This window comes from Amphiprion ocellaris, chromosome 11, assembly GCF_022539595.1.
Source record: "Amphiprion ocellaris isolate individual 3 ecotype Okinawa chromosome 11, ASM2253959v1, whole genome shotgun sequence".
NCBI lineage: Eukaryota > Metazoa > Chordata > Actinopteri > Pomacentridae > Amphiprion > Amphiprion ocellaris.
The window spans coordinates 11638275-11664546 of NC_072776.1; the positions used below are offsets into that span (position 1 = coordinate 11638275).

Genomic DNA, 26272 nt, shown 5'->3' on the forward strand with positions numbered 1-26272 from the left:
GAAAAAAAAGTCATTTTAAAAATGAAATAAAATCTAAATAAAAAATACAATAAAATGCATGTTTGGTTTTAGAAAGCGTGAGTCTGTATTCTACGGTATTATACACATTTCCAATAATATGCTAGCTTGTATATTAACCAAAAGTAAACAAAAGCTTTATATTGTTGACATATAGTTTATGCCTTAATATATTAAATGTGTACAGTAGTGCCCAGCAGTTATTACCTGACACAAAACAAATGATTTAAGCTACATTTTTATACATTTAGGTAACTTAAACTGACCTTAGCATGTATTTTAGTTAGCATAACTTCCTCAATTACAAATAGCTAACTTAGCTAACACCAGTGCTAGCAAAACAAACTAAAAACTAAGTTTTCATTTGTATCGTAGTTTTCTTAATTAAAATTGATAATAACACGAGCGCCCCGTCTCTTCACCCATAACCGAGTTATTTATTAAAAAATAAATAATTATTTTTTTCTGTCGAAAATAATATATATGTGCTACAGTTGCCTCCTGAAGTCTGCCGTTAGCTGACCGTTGACAGCAGCTACTGAGAGCTTGTCATTACTGTAACAGCTAAGGTTAAACATTAGACTAGAGTAAAAATGAACGACCAGTGTTCACTTAGTAACATCGAGAATCTAATCTTTCAGCTCGGTCAGTTCACTTTTGCAGTCTATTGTAGGTTGTTGGTAGTTTTGTTGTCATTTAATGTCTTGTAGCACTAGCTAGTTTGGTACAAGGCTAAATGTCAGTAGAGAGCTAGCTACTTAGCTACTCACGACCTGTAAATTCAACAGATGATGGGTGTGTTTTTTTGTTTTTTTGTTTTTTTTAAAATTTTAATTATTTTTAATGTATTTACAGGTCTCCAGCATCGTGAGCTTTCCCAAAAGAAGAATGAAATCAACCAACAAATTAAAGGTGTGTCTTGTTAATACAACAGTGTAAGGACAAACTCGGCTAAATACACACGGTTCTGACTTTTAATGCCTTATTTTTATCTTAATGAAACATATCTGTCTTTGTATACATTGTCTATTTTACGTGTTTGCCTTTCTAATATTGTATTCTTAACTTTATTTCAGTTTTGTTCTACTTGTATGTCTTTGCTCGGCTATGTTGTAGACAGGACCTATGCAGCTATAGTTTAAATGAAGGCTGGAAAAAAATGACAGAACACAACAAAAACAACAAGGACACTATTTCTGTATCGTCTTTGGTCTTGTCTTGTCAGATCAGCGAAGCACGTAACCCATTTAGTAACTTGTATATTGTCCATTTACTCTAGCACTGTTCAAAAGTCCTTTAGTCCTCAGATGGTGAGTCAGTTTTTCACAATGTCCAGCCACTGTCCAGGCCTTAAGGGGTCACATTTTGACCAGTTCCTTCCACCGATCTTTTTACATACAAGAATCAGGGTTTTCAACAATTTACAAATAAAAAACAAACAAAAAACTATCAGCTTTTATTTCCAGATCCACAATCTTGGGCTGCCTAGGAGTCGTATAGCTTGTCATTTGTCATTTAATGTCACAGCATTGTGCACTGTGTTATGTGGACCTCCTTACATGCTATCTAATATGTCTGTCAACAGTTTACAGGGTTGACATCGCTGAGAGGAGGTCTCACATTGAAACAATCCACAAAAATATCAAGAAACTTGAGGAGGAAATCAAAGTGAAGCAGAGCACTGTAATGCTTTTTAAAGAAAATGCTAAAAGGTATGGTGCTGTAAAAAACTATGACTAGATAGTACATATGACAAACCATGATAGCTCAAGGTGGTACATAATGAGATTTGAAGTACAACTTGTGTGGTATTTATATATCTTTGCTTGTCATTATTTTAACTTTAGCGCAAAGGTGACCAACAGCCTGCTTCTTCAGTATGAGCAGACACTGAAAACAGAACTGGAAAGTAGAAAAGCCAGCTACAACCATGACATGTGGGTCCAATCAGCAGTTGTGCTTATGTTCAATACATTTGTGTTTTGTAACAAACAATGCTGAATTGTTCTTTATTTTGTATCTCAACAAGGGAAGTCTACGAAGAGAGGATTGCAAGCTACAAAAAGATATTTCAGTCGCATAAAGAATACTATTTACAAAACCCTCTTGCTCAGTCACTCCTCGCGCTGCAGGCTGAAAAAGAGGAGATTGAGGGTAGGATCAAGGCATGTGATGATCAAATAATGATAAAAGAGAAGGAGCTGGACCATCTCACCGGTAATGCATTTTTTATGTCATCACACTTTGCTCTGGTAGAGCTGAAATATTTATACAGCTGATTAAATTTCTGTCCAACCAGGTCCAGTAGTCAATTCTTTTTCCACCGAGGAACTCCCAGACAGGTATTTTTCAGTGAATCTCACAGATAACAAAGAATGTTCACAAATAGCCTCAAGCATTTCCATTTTTCTTGTAGTATTTATGACCAGCAGCCTGCAACAGAACAAGAGAAACAATTAGATCATCAGACAGTGGAGGACAGTGATTCTTCCATTGACATCTCCTCTCTTCATCTCAACCAGTCAAAGGTTCTAAGATACATCATTTTGGCATTTTACCACTGCTAAAGGACTATAATGAAATGTAAAAGTTGATGCAGATCCTGTTACAACTTGCCACTTTGATAAATATCAACATATCTTCCAGGGTGGTCATAAAACTTTTGTGGAGGCAAATGCCGAAGAGATTCCTGAGGAGATCAAGGTCCAGGATTCATCCAACTACTGTATTTCCCCAGAAAAAACAAGTGAGGAGCCGTGGTCCCGTCAACAGTTGGATGGTAAGTAAAGGAAAGTGATATGTATTTAAGCAAACTCACCTTTCCCATCATTAAACCTCATCCACAGACTGTTTATTTCTTCAGAGCAAAGTCAGCCAGAGGAAATACACACTGAGGAGCAGGACCAGGAACTTTTAGAAGAGGACCAAGTTTTGGTATTTTTGGCTTACTGTCCTTAAAAAAGCCAGTTACCCCGGTTTTTAAAAGATGGGGTTAGTGCAATAGGGGTCAGGAATAAGTTGAGGGACTTGCTTCTGAAGGTATTTGCGTTAACGTGGTGTGCATCCCAGCCAGTAGACTATCAGGTCACCCAACAGTTTGCCAGATTTACTCAAGTGCAATTTACCCTAATGCAGCTTGAAAGAAATGGTTTTGAATTCTCCACCACAGAGTTTTAGTCGTATAAAAAAGTAGTGGCATTGCATTTTATCTATAAGAACATTTTACATGTGTTAACTCATTAGAAGGATTACCACCCACTGCTCTGTTACAAGACTGTGATTAGAGTTATTTTGAACAGATTGTCTCAGCCTGCTGCCAATGTTTACCAGTGTATGAAAAACATTAACATTAAGAAAGCAAAAATAATCTTACAAAAGACAATAATTTTCTGTAATTACGTGGACAATGTGTTTTTGGAGGTTGACTCATATTTGAACTAAAAGTCAGGATATTTCAGTGTCAGTTGTACAAAGTTTGATCTTTCTGTTTTTTCTCTTTCAATCTGGCAGTGTCCCAACTTTGTGAAACTGAAATGCTTATTACTGGCTCTCCAGTGTGTCATAATCTAAAGTGCTCAGCTGCAGCCAGTCTATTTTTGCCACATATTTTGCCTGAATCAATCTCAAGTTGCTTAAGACACTCCACAGAGATCATCTTCAACAGTTTTCATTGAGAACTATTTAAGTATCTAAGTATAACCACCAATAAAGGGCTTATCAATATTTTAAATGTCCCTTTTAGCTTCATTTATGTAACTAGAATCATTTGTGTCAGATTTTGCAACCAGTGAGACTGTTGTTATTATCTACACTATAAAGGTCATTGTAGAGGTTTCTATTGTTCCTGTTGAAAATGCTTTCACCCTCAAAGTGTTTTTCTCCATAGGAGCAGCAGTCCACTGTACCAGGTGTAGACGGGGTTCTGGAGGATGAGATTCAAGAAAGTGAAGGTATCGTTGAAGAGCAGGCGCCAAGTGAAGAGGCATCATCTCATGAGACTAACCCTCAGCCATTCCCAGCCACAATGACAGCTGTGCCTTCAACCCCAACATTCTCATTTAGGTAAGAGTTTGTTTGGGATGTCCTGTGCTTTGAATCACTGTCAGGTCAACTCTTGAAAGCTTTTTTTTGTGTGTGTTTACTTTAGCTTCAGCCCTGCCAGCTCTCCACATCAAGGGACCTCTGATGCCAAATCTCCAGCTTTCCTGTTCTCTCTGAACTCTGGTCCTAGCACACCAGGCTTCCCTGGGTTTGGGTTTGACGTGGGCTCATCACAGTTAGAGGTGAGGATTGAGGAAAGGGAATAAGTGATCTGACAGAAATCAAGATTTTTCTGGTTTGGGAATTACTTCCGAGTTTCTTTGCAGGACTCATCTTTTGCCTTCACTGGCTCTCTTTTCGGCGAGAAGGTAAGGTGTTTTTACAGTTTTCTTCTCTTTACATGGTCTTATAACCTGAACAAAAAAAATCAGCTTTGTTCTTCTCTTTGCAGAAAACCACTGAATCAAAGTCGTCAAACTGTATGTATCAAATATCAGATTTAGATTTTGTGATGTGTTAGTTCTTGTCAAGTACTGATATTTAATTTCAATTCAGTTCAGTTTTATTTATATAGTGCCAATTATAATTCAAATAGTGTCAAGACGCTTTACAGAACCCATTTGTATATCTATGTATGTATATGATTTTGCAGGCCCTGAGTTCCTGTTTAACCAGCCAGAGCAAAGTGAAGATTTCCAGTTTGCCTTTGCTTCCAAAAGCCAGTCAGCTAACAAAGAAACCAGCAGGGATGATTTTCCATTTTCATTCAACTTTTAAAAGTTCTATGAAAAACATTTGAATAGTTTTTCTGCTGTATGATAAGTTCCTAACTTCTTTTTCCTCAGTGAAATTCTTTAGTGGGCAGTGACATGGTAAAGGTGCAATGATAAATTTGACTTATCAAATAGCTTTTTCATTTTGTTGTTCTGTTCATTGGTTGCTATTAATTTGTATGTTTGAGTTAAAAGATTACTTCAGTAACTATCCACAAGACATTTAATGTATTTCTGATATGCTCATAGTTGTATAACATTTTATTGAAGATAGAGCTGTAATATCAAAATAATACACAACATCTGTTTATGTCTTTACAGAGTTCCTCATTTCAAGTTCAGTAGCTGAGAAGTTTATTCAGTTTTTTTTTACCCAGTGTAACAAGCAGTATTGATATTTTAGGATTTTCTGTTTAGTTTACTTCATAGGAGAAGCAGAGTTTCAGTCCAACACTTAAAAAAACACAAAAAACATCTCTGGTCCCATGATTCAGAGTCACAGCCTAACATTAAGGGTGTTTAATACATATCAGATGAGTTTGTCAAACCAACCAAATTTAGTTGTTCTCAATTTTAACTAATGAAACGTGACCAGCATGAAGCATGACCAGGAACCTTCTCTTAATCAAAGCTACTGATCATATTATTTGTGGCTCAGAATTTGTCAAAATTTCAGTGTATGTGATTTCATACCAAACTGCATACAGTCTGTTGCATTTAATATATTCTGTAGTTATACTATAAAACTTTCAGTGTAATGGCACATCTGGCAGTCTGCTTATACAAAGTCTTATACAAAGCCTCACCTGCACCTTGGCATAAGGTTGTAAAAATGTTCTCTATTCAATAAATGAATACTTGAAATGCACTTTTGCATGACTTAATGTGCTTTAGCTTCTATAACACTGACTACAGACTGAGATCACTGCTGGTATTCAGATTATGAGGGTAGATTCCTATCTTTAGTCAGGAGCCTGGTCTTTTAATTTGAGAGGAAAATGACATGTAGTCATGGAATCAAACCAGGGACCTGCTGCTCAGGACATTTGTGGCTGCACGGTGCGCACCTAACCGCTCACCTGACACTTTGATTCACAGAGACAAACAAAGAAAAGCAAACTATGTTCGGAGGAGGGGTTGGGTTGGAGCACAGGCAATCCACACAAGAAGCAGTACATGTGATTGCAGATGTGCAGGACAAAGGATGGAGAGATAAGGGATGAAAAGTGGAGGGCAACCTGTTGTCTCAGAGCCTAGAATCCAGCATCAATGCTGATAGAGCGTCGAGTCACATGTTCAATCTCTCCTGGGACATAGTCGCAGAAGCTGGTTTGGTACTTGGCCAACATTCTCAGCATAGTCCGCAGATTATACCACCACTGGACCTTGGGCATGCGGTGCCTGGAAAACACAGGATACTGATTAATAATGAAACTGGGTATTTGACAAACATGGCATATTTGTAACTTTGCACTCTGCTTACTCAAAATCAGTCTGATCCTTCAGTTCAGTGACAGGGACGAATGAGATGACCTTCCTCTTGAGGGTGAGCACGCTAGCTGTTTCTGGTGAATTGGCAAACACGCGGCCTAGTGGAAAAATATTGAATCAACATACCACTGTTGATTAATTTTGCGTTTCTGAGCACTTCAGGTAATCGGTGGATTTGTATAGTAACTACCTTGTCGGAAGTGTTCAGTCAGTTTCTTTGAAATCCACTGGATAGCCCTCACACCCAACTTAGTGCCATAATTTCTATCAAAGGGAGAAGGTGCTCCTCCCTGTAGGACAAACATACAAATATGTTGGAAGACTATGTCCGTTCAGAATGATACTTCCAGTATGTCACAGTAGCTATAATCAGTAAGTTGCTCAGCAGTGTTTGTGGTATCTTTGTACCTGCTGGAGGTGTCCTAACACATTGACTCTACAGTCAAAGATGCCCTTCCCCTCTGATGAGTACAGCCTGTGGATGAAATCTGTAGTGTAGTATTCATGGCATTTTTCATTCCTGTTATGACAAAGAAAACAACAAATAGAAATCCCATAATGTTAATGCTTGTAACAATGTCCTTCAGTCTGCAGGCAAATCCAGACCAGAATATAAGAACTGTGACAACTTTCAGATCAACTCCCATTATATTTTGTACATTAATGGTCCCCTCATGATAAACTAAGCTCTTTTTTGTGATCTTCAGATTACAAAATCTAGTGCCATAATCAGGTCAAATTGCCCAACATTTGTAGAATTCTTTAGTTTATGACCAAACATCTGCAAACAAGTCCAATCACTGTTATTTGTGTAGCACATTTAAAACAACTGACCGAGTCAAAGTGCTTTTGAATAGAGAAATAAGACTGATGTTACAAATTTACCAAACAAGTTTATGCATTGTTGCTAAAACCCATATTATTTATAATACAAACTTGCCTAACAAGTTTAAATACTAAACTGAAGACTGTACAATATTTAAATTATCATTTAAATGATATGATGAAATACAAATTTACCTAAATTAAAATTAAGATTAAGAACCTACAGTATTATATATGCTACCAAATTACCTTACTAAGTTAAAAATTAATGTTCAAACTTTACAAAATCATACATGGTAAAGCCAACACATATCAACAACACAATCAAATGTCATCATCATAAACGTAATAATGCATATTCAACATCCTCACAGAGTAGTGAGTATGGCTTCAGTGTATTGTTTCAATAAAATGGTATACACACATACTTGTGCACTGTTTTGTTTGTATACAGTTAGCATTAAGGCAGCCAAGGCAATAAATGACACATGGATAAGACAAAAGCATCTCTGTACAGCTGAATAAATGATATGTACCTCAGCACCAGTCCTCGCTGGATGTCCTTCTTCATCTTCTCAGCTAAATGCTCCACATTGGTCTGTCAACAGGACACATGAGTTCAGACACAGAGGGGTGTAAACCTTATAAACAAAAGAACAAAACAGAAGAGTTTTTCTCCCCTTTTGGCCTTACTTTGAGGTCATGGATGTTGATGGGGTCTTCAAAGATGTAGGCTGCGTCAGCACCCACAGCTATACCGGTGGAGGTTGCCAGATAGCCGCAGTATCCCCCCATAGTCTCCACCACAAACACTCGTCTCTTGGTCCCACTGGCGGACTGCTTGATCTTGTCGCAACCCTGAAGAAAAATTACAACATTAAGAGGAGATCGTGATCAGAAAGTAAAGAAAAAGAGAACTCAAACTTGCAATTTACCCAGAACTGACCAGAAAGGAGCAGTTTGAAAATACACAAGCTCCTCTTCACAGAAAGGATTTTCAAGATTAAGCACTATTGGTGTTATAGATCTGTTCTTAATACATATTTATAAAGAGATAAACTGCAATGTCTCTATCTCCTTGCATTGAGTGTTTGAAGATGAGTAAAACATTGTCACCTTCTCTGACTATATATAAGGAGTTTGGAGTCTATCTCAGTAATGCAGCAGCTCATATTAGATGTGATGTTCCCCGGTTCAGTCTCCCTTCATCTTTAACCTAAAACATCAAAGTCACCTTGCTAATTTGCCATCTGCTCCGCATTACCTCCATGGCAGCGTTGACAGCGGTGTCGGCTCCCAGGCTGAAGTCAGTTCCGGGGACGTTGTTGCTGATGGTAGCAGGGATAACACACATGGGGATGCAGAGCTCATCATAGTGACCCCGGGCTTCAAACAGCTCCAGCACACCTCGGTACGCCTGTGAAAGTAGAAGAGGATAGATTGAAACGTTGCCAAAATGTGTAAATGAATACACAACTACTTCAGATTTAACACTTCTCGCGAGTTGTGTCTTCTACCTCAAACCCTCCGATTACAAGCAGAGCTGAGATGTTGAACTTGGTGATGTTTTCCGCAATCTTCTCCAGAAGTTTGCTGGGGAGAGTTCTAAAGAGGGACAAGTAGTAGAAAATAAAAATAAAACACTTACACAAGGCATGGCAAAATCTCTGATGGCTAATAAAACTATCCTTGAAAGCCTAACTCTAAACTTTGCTGCACTATTTTTATTTATTTTAAAATGTGTCTCTTGCAGATGTTGCAGTACATTTGAGAATAAATAATCTTATTAACATTAACGAAACAGAAAAAGTCCTTTCACTCACCGTTTTGTCCCCAGCAGTGAGCTCCCTTGTCCCGTCCATCCAGCCACTGTGTGCCATTCCATCTCAAACACCTGTAAACAGACCACAGTGTCCTCTCAGTCTCATGCATTTTACTGTGTGATTGATAAAATCTCCTTCAGTGTGATGAAAACGTGGCCTCACCGCTCCGTTGGCGAGCCCTTGAAAGCCATCGTGGACGCCGTAGACCTTGTGTCCGTGAGCGAGTGCTAACCTCACAGCCGACCTCACGGCTGCATTCATGCCAGCAGCTGGAGCTCCCACGTTCAGAATAGCCACAGCAAAATTGCTCTGAGGCAGACATAAACAAGCACTTTCGAGTTTTGACTTTGTGATTCTTTTACACATTTTATGGAGAAACTGTATGTGTGTGTGAGAGAGACTTACCTCAGTCTGGGCAGGCTTTTGGAAGGCAAGAAGCTTGTAGATGTTCCAGTTGTTCTCAAAGCTCCTGAAAGAAAATCATTAGTTTTCACCAAAAAAAAAAAAAAAAAAAATACAACAAAATTTAATTCCTTACAGGGCTCTCACCAAAAATTCATTGACATACATCAAGGCCATTTTGCTCTTCAATATACATAATTTAATCTAAGCTCTCACCCTCCTCTCAGTTTGACAGCCTCGTCAAACCTTTTCTCATTCATGGCCGTCTGAACCAGCTTAGTCTGCAAAGGATGATGCCATAAAATCACAGATTAACACCCCCCTCCACTTGTAATGCAGTCTGTCAATTAAAATAAATCACAGATGAGATGAGGAGAGACACTCACCATCTCCACACACTCCATCAGAGGCAGGCGGACTGCATGGTTTCCTGACAGGCCGATGACACAGGCTGGGGTGTCAGGAGAGGCCTCCATCAGGGCAATTACTGCCTCCACACCCAACTTACTGCTCTGCAAACACACATGGTAACAAACACACAATATTTAAAAGACAATGAACGCTGGGAATATAACCTCTTGCTAATTAGTAATTTCTAGCACTGGTTGTGTGGCTAATGATTTGTACAATTACACAGACAGTTTACAGCATATATCAGTTAACTAAGGATAAGCGTGACACTTGGAAGTAGATGAGTGTGTGTACGGATGTTTTCAAAGTCTGGGTTTTATATTTCACAATTAAAAATCAAATTCACTACAGAAAGGTCATATTTGTCCTTGATTTAGTTCTGAAACATGCAGCCTAATCTGATAAACATCCACAGACTTTGTTGTTTTAGGTATTAATACCTCTTATTATGTATTATGGCAGATGGATGAAAGTTTTTCAGAAAAAACACAAACAGAAATTGTAACAAAATTGTCTTTGTAGTCAATCTGAACTGCATCAAAATGTTGCAATGGCTAGCAGAAGTTAATCTTTCACAATGAGTCAGAAAAATGGTTAAACTATTAACCAGATCTGTATTTGTGGTGTCTCTGTAATAGATTTTATTGCACACCTGCTTGAGAGTCAAAGTACTTTCAATGGGGATGGCAGACTGTTTCTACAAATGCTGCTGCTTTTGAGGCATGTTTTACATTTCACAGTTTATACTGTTAATTAAATGCAATGGAATTTTCAAAATAATTCTGAAACCGACATTTTATATTACCTTAATAATCTGTACTGGTGTCTACATGAATAAAACATAAAATAAATTTGCCCAGCGCACCAGAATTCTGTCAAACGCTGAGGGGGTTCCTCCTCGCTGAACATGGCCGAGTACAGTCACTCTGGTGTCATAATTCAACCGCTTTACCACCAGCTGCAAACACACATGAAAGCATTTCAGTGCATTACGGGTTTGAGAAAACTCACCAATATTTCAACAAATATTAAAAGAGATCATAGATGTTGCCCAACAAACAACAAACTACTCTATTAGTATGCAATAAAGGTGCATTCTTTAGACGTTTGGACGAACTGTTAACATCGTATACATCTTTAAACTCACATCTTTGACATAAGTTGAGGAGATGGGCTTGCCATTTCTGTCAATGGCTCCTTCTGCAATGATTATAATGTTGAGTCTTGACCCCTTTATGCGGCTCTGGAGGTAAACAGATAAACATATTAGCCAGTGAATCATTGAGCACAATCCTGCCTCCGTCCATACTGTACGTTTATACTGTATGTGTATGTACCAGGAGCTACTAAACAGCCTGGACTTTCTTTTGTATCTTACTGTCTCTAGTCGGGCACACATGCGGTCCTCCCAGCCCTCCTGAGGAGGAGCTTCAGGAATAAAGAGCCAGTCTGCTCCAGATGCCAGCGCTGACACTAAGGCCAGATACCTAGAGTAATAACACAGAATAAAAACACAATAATTATCTTAATTCAGTGGCAGTATAGAAGGGATAGCAAAATGGGTCACAATGTGGTGACTCACCCACAGTGTCGGCCCATGACTTCCAGAACGAAAGTGCGCTGGTGGCTGTAGGTGGAACAAAATAGTTAGAAACAGGCCAGTACATTTTAGCAGCAACTATGTGAGGATACAAATAGAAAACATGCTGCGATTCATGAGAGCAAGTCTGGGCAAGAAAGAAATCATGCCAGGCAGGCTTGAGTGAAGGAGCTGGGTAACAATGAATCACGTGGGGTACGTGCATATGTGATTGCATTCCATTAACAGTAAATCATCCCCTCCAGTCGCATAAACACACATAAGATACTTCCAGTACTGAGACTAATTAATATTTTCATTATCAATACGTCTGCTGAATATTTTTATAATCATTTTTATCTAAAAAATTGTGAAATATGCCCACGATCATTTCTCTAATTCTAAAATGGCGAGCAACAGAAACAGTTCACCATCATTTATGACCAAGAAAAGAAGCAAATCCTCACATTTGACAACTAAAAGCAAAAAATGTTTTGCGTTTTTTATTTACGAAAACAGCTGCTAATCAATGCTCTGTTAATTTACTCAACTAGCTTTAGTCTTCTAATATATATGTACTACTATGGCTATAAACTTTCTCTGCTAAAGCTCCATGGTGGTGCATGTTGTGCATAGCTTATTTAGTGAGAATTACTCATCAACTCAGCATCCGTTTTGTCAGTGGCCTGATTATAACTGCTTTGATGAAACAGCAGCTTCCTCAGTGCTGTCACTGTTCAGCATCAAACAGCATCTCACCTCTGTGCAGTTGTCATGATAGCGTCAATTATCTCCATGATGCGGTGCAGAGCAGAGTCGGCTCCAATGGTCATGTCGGTGCCACAGAAGTCGTTGTCAATGGAGCCCACGAGCCCCACGATGTTCAGGTGATTGTGCTGCTTAGACAGAGTGTCTGTGATCCTTCCTGAAGTGGCAGACACACAATTTTCTTTTTAAGTCTATATACAGGACAAGTGTTGACGTGATATGTAGTCAGTCTAAAATTTTGAATGAAATGACACCTTAAAAGACAATTTTACCACAGGGTTGAGTCTTCGTTTACCATGTTGTTTCTGAGATGCACTGTGAATATACTATGGGGTTAGACCTACAGCTTACAAGTGTCTTCCGAGCCCCTTACCTTTCTGTACGAGTTCATCCAGCAGACTGCTCCACTCAGTGCGGAAGATGTTAGCTCCGGTGAGGCTGCCGTCTCCGCCACACACACACAGGTTGGTGATGCCTTTCTGCACCAGGTTGAAGGCAGCAGCAAGCCTCCCTTCACGAGTTGTGAAGGCCTTGCAGCGGGCACTACCTATTATAGTCCCACCCTGCAGCAGAGACGTTTGTCAGAAGTCACAAACTAAGAGAAGACTGACAGAACATTAAAAATCTGTGACTGGAAAATCTAACACTAAATGAGACATACATTTAAAAATGTTTTGCTCAGTGAGATCTATGCAGCCATGGCTATTAAGCTCTGGGTTGTGACCACTACAAATGGAAAGAAGATAATTGTAAGGGCTTCTGACATAATTACTAGGTAAAGTTATGAAAAAAGGAAATATTTCCCGCGTGTAATGTCGGATTTTTGCTGAAAATATTCCAATGAAACAGTGTGAAAAGTGAAATTCTTTTTAACTACTCAAAATTGAAAATGGCACATAGACATGGTTTTGTGTCATAAATATAACTATATTAAATACACAAACTGTGCTTTTCTAAATGCAGGACACTCTTTGGAAAAATAGCACATGCTCTTCAACACAGTTGTTCAATAAATCCAAGGCATCTGGTGCAAAAATGACAGTGGGACTGCTTGTAAATGAAACAGTTAGTGCAGCTTGCTGTGTCTTCAACTGATCAAACTGAAAGCACATGCAGCAATGCTCCTTACCAGGAAATGGGCAGTAAAAGGGAGAGAAGAGACAAGAGGACATGGATGAAATAATAGCTTTTTGATTAAAACTATAAAAAGAGAAACAGAGAGAAATTAAAAAAAAAAAAAAAAAAGACCAGAAAGAAACAACATACGGCAAACATTAAAATGTTCCTCAGCTAAAATAAAACTGATAAAACTGACTAAATTCAATGCAGCAGCTTTAGTTTCAGTGTCTTCTATGGATGCCGGCTCACTGCTCACTGCACATGTTGACTGGGACACTTGATATGCAATTCTATTGTTACTGTCTCTGGTAACACCGGTTCTTTTCGACTGTGACGAGTGAAAATGCTTATATACTTACAGCTACCTTGAATATTTAACCTACCAGCTGGATGATGTTGGTCACACTGTGCCAGTGGGCCAGTTTGATGTTGTCTCCTCCATCCACCAAGCCCTGGTATCCCTGTAAGCAGTAATTAGGACAAATATAATAGGAGCCAGTCAAGCAAGAATAAAGGCCTAACTCATTGCGGACATCATAATTGTCATAACATTAACATAAACAGAAGGACACAGCTTGTTTACCTCATAGATAAGATAGACCTTGGCCCCCACGTAAATGCCCATTCTGGTCACAGCTCGGACAGCAGCGTTCATCCCTGAGTCAAGCACAGTTGCACAAACTATTAGCAACCTCTGATGTTATTACACACGAGCTGTTGCACCATGGCTCCGCATGGGGAAATCAAGCAGTGCGGTGGCTCTGATTTCATTATCAGTTATCAATCGATCAATCAAGCTTCATTTAAAAAGCACCGTCATACAGTTCAGTGCATCACAGATGACTGATAAACCAAAAACAAGACAGAACAAGTAGAGAGGGTGAAGTCAAGCTAGATTTAAAAAAAAAAAACAAAAACATATGAACAAGATAAAACGTTAAGATAAAATGACTAGTTAGCCATTCAGAAACGGTGCCATCTGCTCTGTGGAAATTTAGCAACAACAGAGATTTTGTTTGAGAAGATCCTGACGCATACAGTAGGCCACACTGTGTTTTATTTAAACACTGTAAAAGCAGCAATAACAGTCTAGAAATACTCTGCTACAACTGAATACATTCAAAATTTTATCTTTGTTACAATATGAACATAAAAGTATACTTAAAAGTACTCATTATGTCAAATAACTGAACCTAAAATAATATTCTGTATGATACTCTTGGATTATAATTATGGATGCATTAATGCGGACATCACTTGATTAACCTGATACAGACACCACACTGCGAGTAGAAGGATGTGGGAGAAGTACTGTAATTTAAGCACTAGGTTGTAAAGCAATTAAGTTGTATTGTGTAGGGAAATACAACTTAATTGCCTCCAAAATTTTGCTAATGTCAAAATATACAACAAGCATAAAAATTCTACAATTTCACTTAGCAAACGCTTCTATCCAAAGCTACGTACATCGAAAAATATACCTAAAAGTACTAGTCCTGAACTATAACTATGGATGCATCCTTGTGGACTTTATTACCTTGACACATAGGCCAAATTGTACATGTCGTCAATCATGGGAGAAGTACTTTAATTTTAAAATACTATACAATTTCCTATTATTACTCTATTACCAGCATCACTGGCTGATGTTAAAATAAACTGGACTCATATCATATCACCCCAAACCATAAAAAATTGCACAGCATTTATTGCACTGCTACATCGTTGCACTTTTTAAACTTATTTTTTCAAGCCACTCTATATTGTGTTGTTTACAGTGTGTCAATACTGTACTATTTCATTCTCATTTCTAATCCCTGTACATATTGTAAACATTATTACTACTATTTTATCATTATTTTATTACTATTATGATGTTTATTGATACATAAGCTGCTGTAGCAATGCAAATTTTCCCTGGCGTGGGGAGAAATAAAGGACTATCTTATCTTATCTTACTCATTCTCCCACATGATGAGAATAGTAATCGGTGTAGTACTGTGGATATAACCTACAACCAGTAAAGGTGGGGTTTATTTAATTGCTTTCTATACTGCTTGGACCTAAAAAAAATACATCATACTTGCTGAGAATATACAGATTATATGTGGTAATATTATTCTGAATGTATTCTGAAATAAACAGTAGTTGTAGTACAACATTCGTCTTGATATGAAGTAGCATAGTAAGGTAAAGTACTTGAGGAACTGCATTGAGTTATATAAACATATAGATACACTGTGACTGCAGGATATTCGTGACCTTTGACCCGCTTGATTAAACGGCCCACGGTATCCATGACACTCTGAGCTAATCTCCCCTTAGCCCTCGTCCTGTTAGCATTTACTTCTGTTTTACTTCCACGCAGGTACTTGAAGGCCACAAACATGGCTTTTTAAGGTAGTTGTGTTGCGTTTTAGTGTCACCTTGTGCATCTCCACCGCTGGTCAGGACTGCCATGGCCCGACCGCCGCACGTCATCTTCAGCTTCTCCAAGTCCACCGAGGACATGTTGACGTTCTTCTACTTGACAACAAAAGTGGGTGAAAAAAAGAGAGAGAGACAAGAAAATTCTAGAAAGAAGTTTTTTCGCGTCTTAACTTGCAGCTTCCTCGTTAGCAGCAGGTTACCCTCAGAGACAGTAACGTCCAGCGGTGACACCCACCTCCCCGTCGCTGACTCCGCCCTGTCCAAAGGAGGATACAGTGTACACGGAGCGCTTATTTTATGACCCCGCACCGCCCGGTCACAGCTGTACGCCGTCAATCATCGCGCTAATGGAAACCCCGCCCACTCGCTGAACCCTGAGGTTTAGAACATAGAGGAAGATCCTCGGCACGTACAATCTGAACAGGTTTGATTACACCGATAACACCAGCAGAAAGCACCGCCCACCGACCACTGCAGCTGTATAGCCAAGTAATAGTAAGTAATGAAACTACAGCAATGCAAAACTGCTGAGCTGGAGCTAAGAATGTACATTTATTAAAGCGTAATATTAAAGTTAATGCCTCGTTTGTGTGTTTGTGTTGTAGTTTCTCAACCTTTAATATATAGTTTAGTCAGGTAAATGTGTATTATATATAATATTGTAGGGCCTTTTAAACATTTAAACTACTAGGGTCTTAACTTTAATATTTAAATAAGACAGTTAAATTTATATAAATAAATAATTTTGTGTAGATTTAAACTTAATATTCAATTTAGTCAAGTAAATTCATGTTATATGTAATATTACAGGATCTTAACATTGATACTTAAAGTCATCAGGTAAATTTATACAATAAATACATTTGTAGGCCTTTAATTCAGTATCTAATTTAGTAAGGCAAATTTGTGCTATATATAATATTGAACGGTCTTAATCTAAATAATTTAAATTAGATAAATTTGTGTCATAAAACATTGTAGGGGTTTAAACTTAATATTTAATTTAGTCCAGCAAATTTATGTTTTATACATAATAGTAGGATCCTAATTGTGATATTTAAATGAGTCTGGTCCATGTTTATACAAAATAATATTTTAGTATACTGTAAGATCTTAACTGAAATTGAAATTCAGCACATAAATTAGCATTTTATATAATACAGGAGGTTCTTGACCCTCATACTTAACGAGCTAAATGTCTGGTAAATTAGTATTACAAATCACATTGTATGCTTTTAACAGTAATACTGAAAGGTGAGTTTATCTGATAAATAATATTCCAGGCTCTTGACTATAATATTTAAACTCGTCAATCTTATTTCTCTATTGAAAAAACACTTTGGCTGAATGTCTTCTGTTTTAAATGTGCTATATAAATAATCACTTGATGTGGTAAAAAAGAGCTAAATCAACACATATACACACACACACACACACACACACACACACACATACATACATACATATATATAGTTTTTATTTATATATACATATATATATATATATATATATATATATATATATATATATATATATATAGTTTTTACGTCATATGACATTATTTGATTCTAAATGTGACTACACATCATTTTTTTAAAAAACTTGATCTACCAATTAATAGAACTTGTGTGCAGAGTAAATTAAAAAGAGAAAAAAAAACAGCAATGACCTCGTTGGTCACAGAAGACACAGAAAACAGTGTTTGGGTACAGTACATCAGCATTTATTCCATGCAGTTGTTTGCTCTGATTTTATTCTCCCAGATACTCATTGCACTGTACACTGAATAATACAGGAAACTGACAGGATTGGTTGATCATAATGCCATCTGACAGGAAAGGGAGCTGGAAATGAGAATAACAAAGAAACAGATGTCTGATACAAGGGATGAGGCAACATGATGTCCACAGTTAGAGAGACAGTTTCACAGAAATTCAGATGTAAGTAACTGGTATTTTGTTTAAAACTGAAAAGAAAGGATCACTGCAGAAGTAGAGAAATCGGCATCATGCATGCCTTCAGGCTTAACATCTCATTTACCCTGCTGTGACAGTCTGCTGACTGACTTATGGTTGGAGGTGATTCTTAGCAGCCTATGATAGGAACACTTGACGTTGCTAATTACTGATGGAAAGTCTGCTAATTCAATACTTCACCCACAATAATAATGATCTAAACAATGAATGGTCCCCTGCAGGGTCAAATGATATGAAAATGCTTTTGTTCTACCATATAAATACTGTCCTCTTCCTATACCACTTCATTGTGCTTCCTTTAAATAATACTTTTCAGGAGAAATTATAGGTCATGACATTTCTGAAGCTGCCGAAATTAAAAGGAACACTACACCTTACCAGTCATTCAAAAATAAATTAATTCAATAATCATGTAGGCCAGCTACAAAGAAAAAAAAGATTAAAATTAAATTAAAACTTCACAACAATCATACTTCACAGGATATATGCCAGAAAGACAATGTTATTAACAGCTTGATCGGATTACCCAGTCATTACAATACACTAGGTTATTTCACATGTATGTAAACAAGAACGAAAAAGGTAGACGGAGGCTCGAGGAAAGGCAGCAGCTGTTTTCAGTATCAGGTGTAAGCCTTTCCAAAGCTCTCGAGCAAAAGGTAATTTATCCATCAGTACAGTTTTAGATTCACCTTGTGCTACTCGGTTTTATGACTCACACCCTCCCCTGCAGTGTTCAATACTGATGTAGTATAGATTAAAGAATTTCCTGCTCATTTTCAACCAGTCAGCTGGTCACGAGTGACAGAAGTGCGAGGCCTTGCCAGAACTGTGCGGTACGTTACAGAGAGAGGACAAAAAACGGGTCACATTACATTTACAGATGTTTATATACAGGAGTAACACTGAGATGAGGTCGCTCAAAGCCGAGAGCAGCTTAATGCTCCGTGGCCTTGTCTCTGGCTTATGTTCCTCACGCAGAATCTCAGCCGTCTGACATCTTGAAATCGTTATTGGTAGATTCAACCCTGGCTGACTGGTTTTATTTCCCCATCTGCAACATCAGCAAGGTGGATGACAAACAGGGCTAAAGAAAAATAGAGCTCTCACAGATGCAGTATCCCTTTTCAAAGATGACCAGATGTAAAAAAAAAGTAATATTGCTGGGATTCTAAGACTCGGATGGTTACTGGAGGGAACATCAGATAAATTAGCTTGATGTGTTTAAAAAACTAGTGAGATGGAGCCAGGACATTTACATAACACAAGGCTAAATAAGTCTGTGTAACTGTCGCCATCTAGTGGCTGCTGATACATTGCTCTGGCTCTTGATCCGCAACACAAAACCTGAGCGTCAAACCCCGCAAAGGCAAGTCCATTAAAAAAATGGGACAATTTTAAAAATATAGCCTCTATAATAAACTTGCTGCTCTCCTCTAGCCACCAGTCACTGTGTCTAGCCAGCTAGACAACCCCGATCTAAAGCAAGCAACTTCTTCCTCACCTGAGCGCCAACCTATATTATTGCTGTCCTAGTTACAACAGCACAGAAAATAATTAGCATTCTTGGACATTATGCATCAGACAGTATAAATTACCCTGCTAGAAAATGGTATATGGGACACGCTGGACCTAGTGATTTCAAGAAATGGGATACTGCACCTGGAATGCGACTAAAACGGTCTGTACATAATAATAATGTCCGTTACAGCAATAAAGGGTTGAATATCAAGGCTATCTGTAAGACCTTTTCAAATATTCCTGCATGGTCCATAATATGTGCCACTCAAAGAACATTCCTTCACACAACAATTGGTCCTGTCCAGTTTCACAGTCCTCGAACAATCCTGAGATGAGACTTGAAACTGTAATGTCAAATGGAGAGGAGGGGGCTTTTTGTTCACTCACACACACACACACACACACACACACACACACACACACACACACACACACACACACACACACACACACACACACACACACACACACACACACACACACACACACACACACACACACACACACATACAGATAACTCCATCTGGTTGTGACATCTGATTGCGAATGATGATGACGTGTCGTAGTGATGAGCAGGTTCAGAGACGAAGAGTTGGTTTTTTTTTTCTTAGCCGTCAGCTGAGTCTTCATCCATTGCTCTGCTAGCTTGTCCACTTCATGCAGTCTTTGGGCAGCTTTTGCTGCACAGGGCATGCTTTGACAGCTACGTGGGGATTCCGATGATGAGACACGTACGGTGGTTTTAGCGAGGGAGAAAGTCCAGTTGCGAGGCAGGTTGTTCATGCTGGTGTTCACGCTGTTTTCCATGAGCTCCTTGTTCCCCATGTTAGTAACAATGGGGACAGAATGGAAGTGGAGGAGGTGGGGTACTGGGGCTCTGCGCTGTAAACTCATAGTAAAGCAGGTTGGTCGAACTTTAGTAAGAGAGATTGCTTGTTGTTTGTGGATTTCCTTCCAAGACAGCAACATGTTGAAAGCAACGGCAGCCAGATAAAGGCTTGTAGTGATGCTCCTCGTCTGGGTCACTCACCTGTGAGACCGACTATTGCAGCTGTGCCACTCCCCACTGTTAGCTGTCCGCCTCCGATACATCAACGCTTCAACACATTTTCTCTCTCATTATCATCCTTACCCAGTCTTAGTCTCTTCCCAGCACACACTTAGCCCATGCTTAGTTTCAAAATGTCAGTTTTTTTTCTCTGTTCAGATCAGAAAACTTAGAGGTCCTGAATTTTCCTTCAAAACTCAGACAAAAATAAATTATGAATGTTAAACTATCTACTGTACACTATCATTCAAAAGGGAATCCCTGCCATATGGGTCGCCTGGATGCTGTGCTCAATGAGGGGCGGATGGGGTTTTATGACGGAAGGGGAAGGGGAGGAGGAGGGGGTTTCTGGGAGAGCTTACATTGGACTTTGCTATAGGGAGCTTTGTTTACAATGGTGTCCTCTTATTGCTGTATTTTCTGCAGAGCAGAGTGGAACATGATGGCCCTCCAGGCAAAAACAGAGCCGAGCCCCGGGGCGAGTTTCACCACGAGGAAGGAGCCCCGACTTTGTTGTTTCTAATGGTGGCATCGGAGCACTCGGCTTCTGACGAATCACAGTCCGAGTCCCCGAACTGGAGCGGGTTCTAAGAGAAAACAAGAAAACGCACAGAAACATTACCGAAGATTCATGATCAGGGATGACTTAATTATCTACCATTTATAAATGAACAAAGCTGCAATCCATCTTTCTGTGCATTGTGTGATGGGTGTCTGATACTGTAAAAAGATTAATAATTAATATTGTATTTAGGCTGCATATTGAATAATAATTTGGTCTGTTTTAGTCTGTATAAAGAAGGCACTTACACCGATATTAAGCAGGTACAATGCTTGCCACATTCACCATCATAGTTTTGTGTGTTAGCTAACATCTGCAAATTTATGCTAAACACAAAGTATTGCTAAGGCTGATGGGAATGTTTCACAAGCATTTTTCATGAGATTGTGTTGGTTAAAAATGATCTACTTGAGAGGCATGTTGTCATTTTTTTAAAATAAAAAAACGTACATCATATATCTGAACCAGAAACTGTAAAACACATAGATAAGAAGTGGACTTTCAACTTTCTGACAGTATTTGAGCACTCCATTGAAAAATTCAACCACATACATCCAAGCTTAAAATCATGACATTTCATTACAACATAGAAAGAAACAAAAAACATTTCGCTCCTTCGTGCAACCAGATAGTCATTAGTGACTCGACTAACCAACACCCACATGACAAAAATTCAGGACTGTTCAGATGAACTGCAGGCTGCGTTTACACAGAGCAGACAGGGGACAAGTATGGAAACACAGTAAATCTAAATGGTAAAATATCTATAGTATATGCATAGTCATCATTATTTCCAGTACTGTACTGGTAACACTTTGGGGTGCTTGGAAATATGTGCACCTGTTGATAATTGTTTTCAAATTTTGTAAAATAAAATTTTAAAAAAAGCTACTTGTTTCATTTAAAAACAAAACACATTTATGGCATTATAACTTTATTATACTGCACAAAACACATTTTGAGTGCTCTTTACTTGGTTGGTTTACATGGTTGTGTTGTTTCCATAGAGGTGCAGTGTAAACGAACCCACAGTGAGTGGCAAAGAAATGCTCAGGAAATGTTTGAGGTTCAGAATGTTAAAATCAGTAGAATTCATGGTCCGGAACTACAAAGGTCTTTGAAAATATGATTTTTTTTCAAAGCTGTTGACATCTGTGGGGACTAAGTAGTGGACAGACTAACTGTCAGACAGACATTTGCCATCACAAGAGCTACACTACAAGCACTCAGAGAGTACAGTTAAAAATTCACACATCCGCACCACTGACCTCATAGCTGTGTTCATCTGAGCACAGTTTTCCCAGCGAGATCTGTGTCTTCACTCTGCGGACAGCACACTCCTTGTCAGAGAGGCCGTCTGACTGGGTGGAGATGTCGATGGGGATGTCTGGTGTGTGTGACAGCAGCTCGTCCAGGTGCTCCTCCTGACTGGCGCTCAGCCTCTCCAGGGGTCCGCTGTGCGAGTGGTCACTGGTGTTTCCCTCCTCCCCGTCAGACACTGACAGGTTCTCTGAACTGAAGGTGGAGTAGGACTGGAAACTGCTCATACAGCGATGAGGTCTGTGAGGGAGCAGAGGAAAAATAAACCTTCTTGAAGCTGATTTCATTCAGCAGTTACCCTGTAGACTAGTGGTTCGTATTTAGTTCACTACATTTGGGATTTGTCAATATTTTGGCTAAGATGTGGTAAAGATTATTTTCTTTTGTCGCGCCACATGATGTAACGGCTTTGCAACATAGTTTGTTGTCAAGCTTGCAAACTAAATGACCAACTGCATTTTACCTCTGTCTCCTTGGAAACTCCACTTCACTATCCACCTCTCCCTCTTCTTCTTCAGACGACTCATCACCACCCTGCAAGAGAAGAAATTGCAGCTGTTAAAGAGTCCCTTTAACACAAACACACCTCACACATTCACTGATGTTTGGCTGCCGACTGTGCTCACCTTCCTGAGCGGTCTGAGAGTGCGGGGCAGTGCAGTGGGCATGGTATGTGTCTGCTGGGATGCATCCTGCTCCTGTGGCTCAGACTTCTTTGTTCCCTCTCCATCCGAGGCTGTGTCTTTGTTGGGTGCCCCTGAAGAAGTTTGGGTGCTTTCTTTGGTGTTAAGCAGGGAGTAATGGGGCAACTCTGGGTGGTTTGATGCAGGAGGGGTCTCCTGACAATGTAGGCAGCCAGGGAAGGGGTGAGCCTGGCAGCAGGGACATAAAGAACCAGCACCGGCACCTGGTACAGGATTGGAGCTGGTGGATGAAGTCCGTTGTCGCGTGTCTGCATCCATAGCAGTGGAAATGAGGTCAGGGCTGGAGCCAGAAACACGGCGCTGCATGTGGTCAGTCTGGGGGCTACGGAGGGCAGCGGCGGGGCCGAAGTAGCGCAGGTTGTTGGCACAGTTGACAACGGCCTCCTCACGACCTTTCAGGGGGAGAAATGGCCCCTCGGTGGGTGGGAGGTGGTGGTGGTGATGGTGGTGATGGTGGAATGTTTGCTCCTGGAGAGACTGGGTGTCCTCCGGTGCCCCAATGACAGGTTTCAGCACGGCGGAGAACTCACTGTGGCTGCCTTTACTGTTGGCGCGGCGGTGACGAGGCTTGCTTCGGTAGCGGGCTTTGCCAGGAGGCGTGGAGACCTTTGGGCTGGCAGACAGAGGTGAGGGGGAGGGGAGAGGGTCAACGCTGGGGATGCCATCAGAGCGAAGCAAGTCTGGCCTGTAAGAAATTAATCACATATGGCAGCATAAATTTAGCGTATCTAAGTTAATTCTATTGTCCCTGTATTTCTTCAAGTGAAACTTATCAGAGCAAGTAATAACTGATCTTACTGTACTAATAGCTGTCACTAGATAAGTGTCTCAGCTGCCTGTAGATCCTGTCTAGATGAATCTAAATATTAATTGGTATATAACAGATGAAACATGGATTATCTTTGACAGATAGATGGTTAGTTAGCTCAAGTTCTGACCTTTTGGTGGGAGGCATCCCAGGTTTATGTGAAATGCTTCCTTTCTTCTTGATGAGCTTCTCTACAGCGTTGGACCGGACAATGGGCCGGACCAGGTGGCGCTTGTAGGTCCCAGGATATTTCTTCTCCACTGCTTGCTCTCTCCTACAGTGACGGCAGAATTAGTTTGTAGTTACATAATGCCAAACAGTGGTTACTTTCATTTTCTACATAGATTTATACTCTTATTAATCCAATTTTTTTAGAATACAGTAAACAAGCAAGGTGTAAAAAGCTGGTGTATTGGTGAAGAAATAGGTTGAGGATCTGTGAAGAAATCAAGACACTCAATGAGACATTTATTTATAAAAACAAGACTCTAAGAAGCAAAAATGAAAGGTAAAAAGACTTTCTAAAAAACAAAAGTGATATGTCTCAAATTGCCCTATTGTTCTTGTGAAAAGCAAAGCAAAACAGATAACTTCTGTTGTTCTAACTAAAGCTGAACATTCTTTCAGTTGTGCTGTGAAGCATCACAAAAATATCTGTTACTGGAAAAGCCTTAGAGAAGGAGAAAATACTGGTGAAGTGGCAACCAGTAAATCCTGACAATGAGGCAAGAAGCAGAACAAAAGTAAAGCACAACAATGGCTTCTGTGATAAAATGTTTATCTACATACTTCATCAGTTCCTTCTCTCGGACCTCCAGCTGCAGCATGATGGCACTGAGCTCCATGTAGAGGTTGTTAGCTCTCTCCAGTTTCCTCTCATAATGCTCCCGGATGTCCAGTGCATGCCTGAGACCGTACAGAAAATGAAGCCAAATGTTCACTCCAAGCAACTTCTGTACAAATCAGAAGCAGGTCTGACTGTCTCCTATGAGCAGGAAACATGTTTACTGTCACTTTGATGATCTCTCATGCTCTTTTTGCTAACACACCTGAGTTCATCCCTCCTGCGTCTGATCAGCTCCTCGTCCAGCCTGTGGATGCAAGTGCCTTCACTTTTGATCTTCTCAAAATGCTTCTTCACTTCCTCCCTCCATTCTGCCTGTAATGTGGATAGACACAGTAAAAATTCTGACTGCTATCAATGGTACGGTGGGAAAAACAATATTCCTTAAGCAAATAAACATAAAAATATAGGGTTTCGTAGAGTGTTTTTTTCATTGTATACCAAATCAAATGTATCTTGAAAAAAAGCAGTATATGGGGGACTGTGATGTTTACAGTGTAAAGGTGATTTGTTCACATTGCTCAGTCAAAGTCCAAACCTGAGACTTGAAGTAGGTCTCCTGAGGAGCTCCTAGAACATCAGCAGAGGCAATGTCGAGATGTAGAAGAATCTGACGAAAAGAAGGTCGATTCCTGGGCTTGCCTTGCCTGGAATCAAGGAGGATAAATGTAACACCAAAACACTCAAACCTTCAGTAGGTGTGGTGGGCAAAGATGTTTGTTTTCACTTAACATATAGTTATTATGGATACTCACCATGTTTGCTTCATAAGGATTTTAAACCCGTCTGGGCAGGTGGAGGGGACAGGAAGGTGAAGACTGTTACTGCCAACACCCCAAATGATGGCAGAGGAGTCAACATCTTTGTAGGGAATCTCTCCGGTAAGCAGTTCCCATAAGACAACACCAAATGACCTGCAACGCACAGGTAAAGATAAACAGGTCTCACCAAAACTATGGCTAAATCACCCAATGACTCTTAAAATCTTTCCTCAAACATTTTTTTCAAACAAATGGCATGCCACTACTCACCAGATGTCTACTTTTTCAGACACAGGCTCATTTCTTATCACTTCTGGAGCCATCCATGCCACTGTTCCCGCAAAGGACATCTTTGTACTTTTGTCACTGAGCTCTTTGGATGTTCCAAAGTCAGAGATTTTCACAGTGTCGTTGTGGGTGACCAAAACACTAACACACACACACGCACACGCACACGCACACGCACACGCACACGCACACGCACACGCACACGCACACACACACACACACACACACACACACACACACACACACACACACACACACAGAGAAAACAGTTTGACTAAGAGGACAAAAAAGGCAGACAAAGCCATATCAAAGTCAGGCAGTGTCAACATTATGGGGTAAACTGACCTGGGTCTGACCATTCAGACTGATGATGAAGTTTCCTCTGTCATATTCTCCTGATTTTTAAGGGCTACGAGCTTTTTTGTAGCACTTTGAATCAGTCTTTAAGCCAAAAATACTCTGCTGTTACAGAAGCACATTTCGGCATCTGAATCACCCCATTAGCCAAATGAGAGTGACCTTTCCAGCACATTCAGCCTGCTATCATTCTGCTGACTAATACAGTGTTTGGCAGTGCTGCAGCATGATGATATTGATTAGAGGAATAGGGCTACAGTGTGCAGAGGACGAGGCAGGAGAACAGGAGTGACAGAACACTTTGTCTTACTCTTAAAAGACAACTAGGTTTTAGTCATTTTGAAAATGACATTTGAGTTAATGTCAGACTCTCCAGACCTGAAAGGATGAATTGTTGTTGCTG

General features: G+C 39.6%; 3 protein-coding genes and 1 long non-coding RNA gene across 12 annotated transcripts in view; 2 read left to right on the forward strand and 2 right to left on the reverse strand.

The window, feature by feature from the left end:
* Positions 1-542: 542 nt before the first annotated feature.
* LOC129350007 (uncharacterized) lies at positions 543-1730 on the forward strand. Its single transcript, XR_008603197.1, has 3 exons — positions 543-663; positions 874-930; positions 1604-1730. It is a non-coding gene; the product is annotated as an uncharacterized LOC129350007 (long non-coding RNA).
* On the reverse strand, positions 1212-15922 carry pfkla (phosphofructokinase, liver a). 3 transcript variants are annotated; one of them, XM_055015067.1, is made up of 22 exons: positions 15677-15922; positions 13834-13907; positions 13634-13711; positions 12505-12694; positions 12123-12288; positions 11367-11411; positions 11163-11271; positions 10932-11027; positions 10650-10742; positions 9760-9885; positions 9590-9654; positions 9134-9440; positions 8972-9042; positions 8666-8753; positions 8413-8565; positions 7842-8006; positions 7685-7746; positions 6732-6843; positions 6514-6613; positions 6316-6421; positions 6071-6233; positions 1212-2451 (listed from the first exon to the last, which is right to left on the reverse strand). In XM_055015067.1, exons 1-21 carry the CDS (start codon positions 15759-15761, stop codon positions 6086-6088), a joined length of 2439 nt encoding a protein of 812 aa, XP_054871042.1. In that variant the 5' UTR covers positions 15762-15922; the 3' UTR covers positions 1212-2451; positions 6071-6085. The 3 variants fall into 3 exon arrangements, with proteins under 3 accessions (XP_054871042.1, XP_054871043.1, XP_054871041.1); XM_055015068.1 differs by lacking the exon at positions 1212-2451 and having other exon boundaries at positions 5073-6233; positions 9134-9280; positions 9377-9440; positions 15677-15920; XM_055015066.1 differs by lacking the exon at positions 1212-2451 and having other exon boundaries at positions 5073-6233.
* LOC111575579 (uncharacterized) lies at positions 2202-4884 on the forward strand. Its single transcript, XM_023280797.3, has 10 exons — positions 2202-2235; positions 2318-2360; positions 2435-2546; positions 2665-2797; positions 2882-2952; positions 3905-4080; positions 4166-4301; positions 4386-4427; positions 4511-4538; positions 4712-4884. The coding sequence occupies exons 1-10, from the start codon at positions 2202-2204 to the stop codon at positions 4834-4836; spliced, it is 900 nt and encodes a 299-aa protein (XP_023136565.2). The 3' UTR covers positions 4837-4884.
* Positions 15923-19583: 3661 nt separating the features above from the next.
* si:ch211-45c16.2 (mitogen-activated protein kinase kinase kinase 13) overlaps positions 19584-26272 on the reverse strand; it is a 36571-nt gene continuing 29882 nt past the window's right edge. For 6 of the 7 annotated variants that reach the window (XM_023280799.3, XM_023280803.3, XM_023280801.3 and 3 more), the window contains 10 exons: positions 25495-25653; positions 25219-25377; positions 25002-25110; positions 24669-24778; positions 24409-24525; positions 23750-23893; positions 22734-23496; positions 22571-22641; positions 22056-22347; positions 19584-20812 (listed from right to left, as the gene is read on the reverse strand). In XM_023280799.3, coding sequence (XP_023136567.2) covers positions 20711-20812; positions 22056-22347; positions 22571-22641; positions 22734-23496; positions 23750-23893; positions 24409-24525; positions 24669-24778; positions 25002-25110; positions 25219-25377; positions 25495-25653 — 2026 coding nt within the window. In that variant the 3' untranslated portion in view covers positions 19584-20710. The remainder of the gene's footprint in view (positions 20813-22055; positions 22348-22570; positions 22642-22733; positions 23497-23749; positions 23894-24408; positions 24526-24668; positions 24779-25001; positions 25111-25218; positions 25378-25494; positions 25654-26272) is intronic. The other variant, XM_035953078.2, reaches the window with a different exon arrangement.

Bases quoted from the DNA above. Each gene is read 5' to 3' on its own strand.
- LOC111575579 (XM_023280797.3), top strand. From the start codon at position 2,202: ATGATAAAAGAGAAGGAGCTGGACCATCTCACCG. The intron at 4,302-4,385 runs GTGAGGATTGAG...GTTTCTTTGCAG, and splicing joins TGGGCTCATCACAGTTAGAG to GACTCATCTTTTGCCTTCAC. The intron at 4,428-4,510 runs GTAAGGTGTTTT...TTCTCTTTGCAG, and splicing joins GCTCTCTTTTCGGCGAGAAG to AAAACCACTGAATCAAAGTC.
- pfkla (XM_055015067.1), bottom strand. From the start codon at position 15,761: ATGTCCTCGGTGGACTTGGAGAAGCTGAAGATGACGTGCGGCGGTCGG. The intron at 6,844-7,684 runs GTACATATCATT...TTGTCATAACAG, and splicing joins CAGCGAGGACTGGTGCTGAG to GAATGAAAAATGCCATGAAT. The intron at 6,614-6,731 runs GTACAAAGATAC...TTTGTCCTACAG, and splicing joins TGTTAGGACACCTCCAGCAG to GGAGGAGCACCTTCTCCCTT.